Source organism: Miscanthus floridulus, chromosome 14 (genome assembly GCF_019320115.1).
Source record: "Miscanthus floridulus cultivar M001 chromosome 14, ASM1932011v1, whole genome shotgun sequence".
NCBI classification, from domain to species: Eukaryota; Viridiplantae; Streptophyta; class Magnoliopsida; order Poales; family Poaceae; genus Miscanthus; species Miscanthus floridulus.
This window is the reverse complement of record NC_089593.1, coordinates 4,904,714-4,907,033: the sequence shown is the minus strand read 5'-3', so window position 1 is coordinate 4,907,033 and position 2,320 is coordinate 4,904,714. Positions and strand designations below refer to the sequence as shown.

At 45.9% G+C, this 2,320-nt stretch overlaps 1 protein-coding gene across 1 annotated transcript; it reads right to left on the bottom strand.

The window, feature by feature from the left end:
- Nucleotides 1-1,169: 1,169 nt before the first annotated feature.
- On the bottom strand, nt 1,170-2,103 carry LOC136502771 (uncharacterized). The gene is made up of 2 exons (XM_066498023.1): nt 1,891-2,103; nt 1,170-1,812 (listed from the first exon to the last, which is right to left on the bottom strand). Exons 1-2 carry the CDS (start codon nt 1,925-1,927, stop codon nt 1,268-1,270), a joined length of 582 nt encoding a protein of 193 aa, XP_066354120.1. The 5' UTR covers nt 1,928-2,103; the 3' UTR covers nt 1,170-1,267.
- Nucleotides 2,104-2,320: the final 217 nt, after the last annotated feature.

Here is a 2,320-nt window from a genome sequence, read left to right as displayed (position 1 = left end):
ATTACAAGTCGGAGACTTAGTGCTAAGAAGGATACAAAAAACTGACGGACGACATAAGCTACTCAGTCCATGGGAAGGTCCGTTCATTGTCACAAAAGTCACCGGACCAGGCACATACAAGTTAATAACCGAAGATGGAAGAGAAGTCAACAATACATGGCACATCAGCCAGCTAAGAAGATTCTACGCGTAAAAACAACTCAAGAAAAAACAGATATGCAAGCCACAAGGGACCAACGTTCACAATCGACAAAGGACAATATTCCTCGACAACATATGTATTAGTTTATATTCATGATCAATAAAGATGATATTCATCCACAGCATGTCTTGTCATGACTTTCAACGAGTTGTTTTCACGAAACAAAAAGCAAAATGGCTGAAAACATGCCTGAGCATCCCGGCCGAGAGCAAAATAGCTGAAAAGACGCTTGAGCCCGCCGATGAGGGTAGCTAAAAGCTAACACCCGAAACAAAAAGCAAAATGGCTGAAAACATGCCTGAGCATCCCGGCCGAGAGCAAAATAGCTGAAAAGACGCTTGAGCCCGCCGATGAGGGTAGCTAAAAGCTAACACCCGAAACAAAAAGCAAAATGGCTGAAAACATGCCTGAGCATCCCGGCCGAGAGCAAAATAGCTGAAAAGACGCTTGAGCCCGCCGATGAGGGTAGCTAAAAGCTAACACCCGAAACAAAAAGCAAAATGGCTGAAAACATGCCTGAGCATCCCGGCCGAGAGCAAAATAGCTGAAAAGACGCTTGAGCCCACCGATGAGGGTAGCTAAAAGCTAACACCTAAAACTAGTCGACCGAAAATTAAGCTTAAAAAGACCCTCCAGCTCTTCGTTCCGAAAAGCAAGAGGCTCGGGGGCTACATCTAGATAGGAATACTTTTTCCTCAGAAAAGCACAAGCGCCACTCAAGAAAGCACTCGGATGCTAAGTTTGTCAAGGCAACATTCTATGCCGAGTCGTTTTACATAGCGCAGACGAAAGGTTGTCAACACAAAGATCTACATCTAACAAGTCATAGCGCGGACAAAGCACTCGACGGATCACAAAAGAGGAAGAAAAGAAAAGTACTCGACAAATCGAGGGATTTCGTCAGGATAACGCACAGAGTTGTTTACTAGGGCAGAGACGAAAACGGGACAAAGTACTCAGCAAGTCAAGTAACTCCGACCACACCCGGGCAAAGAATACATCAACGAAAATAAAGAATCTTCATTTGAAGAGGAGTGTAATATTACAAGAGGCTGGTCAATTGGATCAGGCATTGTCATCAGGAAGGGAAATATCAATATTAAGACTGTCTACAACCCTACTGGCTAAACCTTCGACCTCAGGCTCCATCCTCTCAACGGCATCAAGGTATTCTTGGCTATCAGCTTCCTCTGCTATCTTGGACAGAGGCGCCTCTAGAGCAAGGACCCGGACCTGGGCCAGCACATTCTTGGTACATACTTGAGCGCACTTCTTCGCGAACTCTTGGAAACGAGTCGGAATCCGAGGAATGAACTGAGCCCAAGATTGCCCGTCATCCGCTGGAGTCCGAAGAACATCAGCTACTGAACGAAAGGATTTCCACAAAACGTTCCAATTTTCAGTAGCCGTCGCCAGCTTCCCAGACAAGTCTTCAATAGTTTTTTGGGCCTGCACAAGATCTTTATCAGCTCCACGCCTGATCAACTTAGCAAGTGCAAGTTCTTCTTCAGCATGAGTAATTACCTCCTCAGCCTTGTTATGACTTGTACGAACAAGAGTCTTCATTTCATCAATGCCCTCCGAGAGCTTTTTTCCTTCAACTCGGAGAGCTGGACAAGACACCAAACAACAAGTCAGCAGGAGGGAAAGGTTTGAATACTGAAAGAAACAAAGAGAACCCGGAATACCTTTACATTCTTTCTTCACGGCTTCCAAGCTCTTCATGGCCTCCGAGTTCTTTGAAGCCTCCCGGATAGCAGCATCTTTCTGTTTCTCCAACTCCTGGGCAACAGTGTCTCTCTGTTTCTCTACCTCTACCACCCGGGCACGGAGAGCCTTTTCCTCTTTTTGATGCGACTTACGCTCAGTCTCCAACTCGGCCCGGAGGAGGTCAAGGTCAGTCTTCAGAGAACTTACCTCGGAGGACAACTTCTTCTCGGTTTCAGACTGAAAAGAAGAAGCCGGTATGGTCACGAGAGAAAGTCTAAACAATTAAAGATAGAGAAAAATAAGGCGTAAGGACGAAGGCAAAACAAATGGCCTAAGAAAGAATCTCAGAAAAACTTACTGTGAAGCTTCTCCCCGAAAGAAGTCGTAGAGGACGCCAAGCTCCCCCAG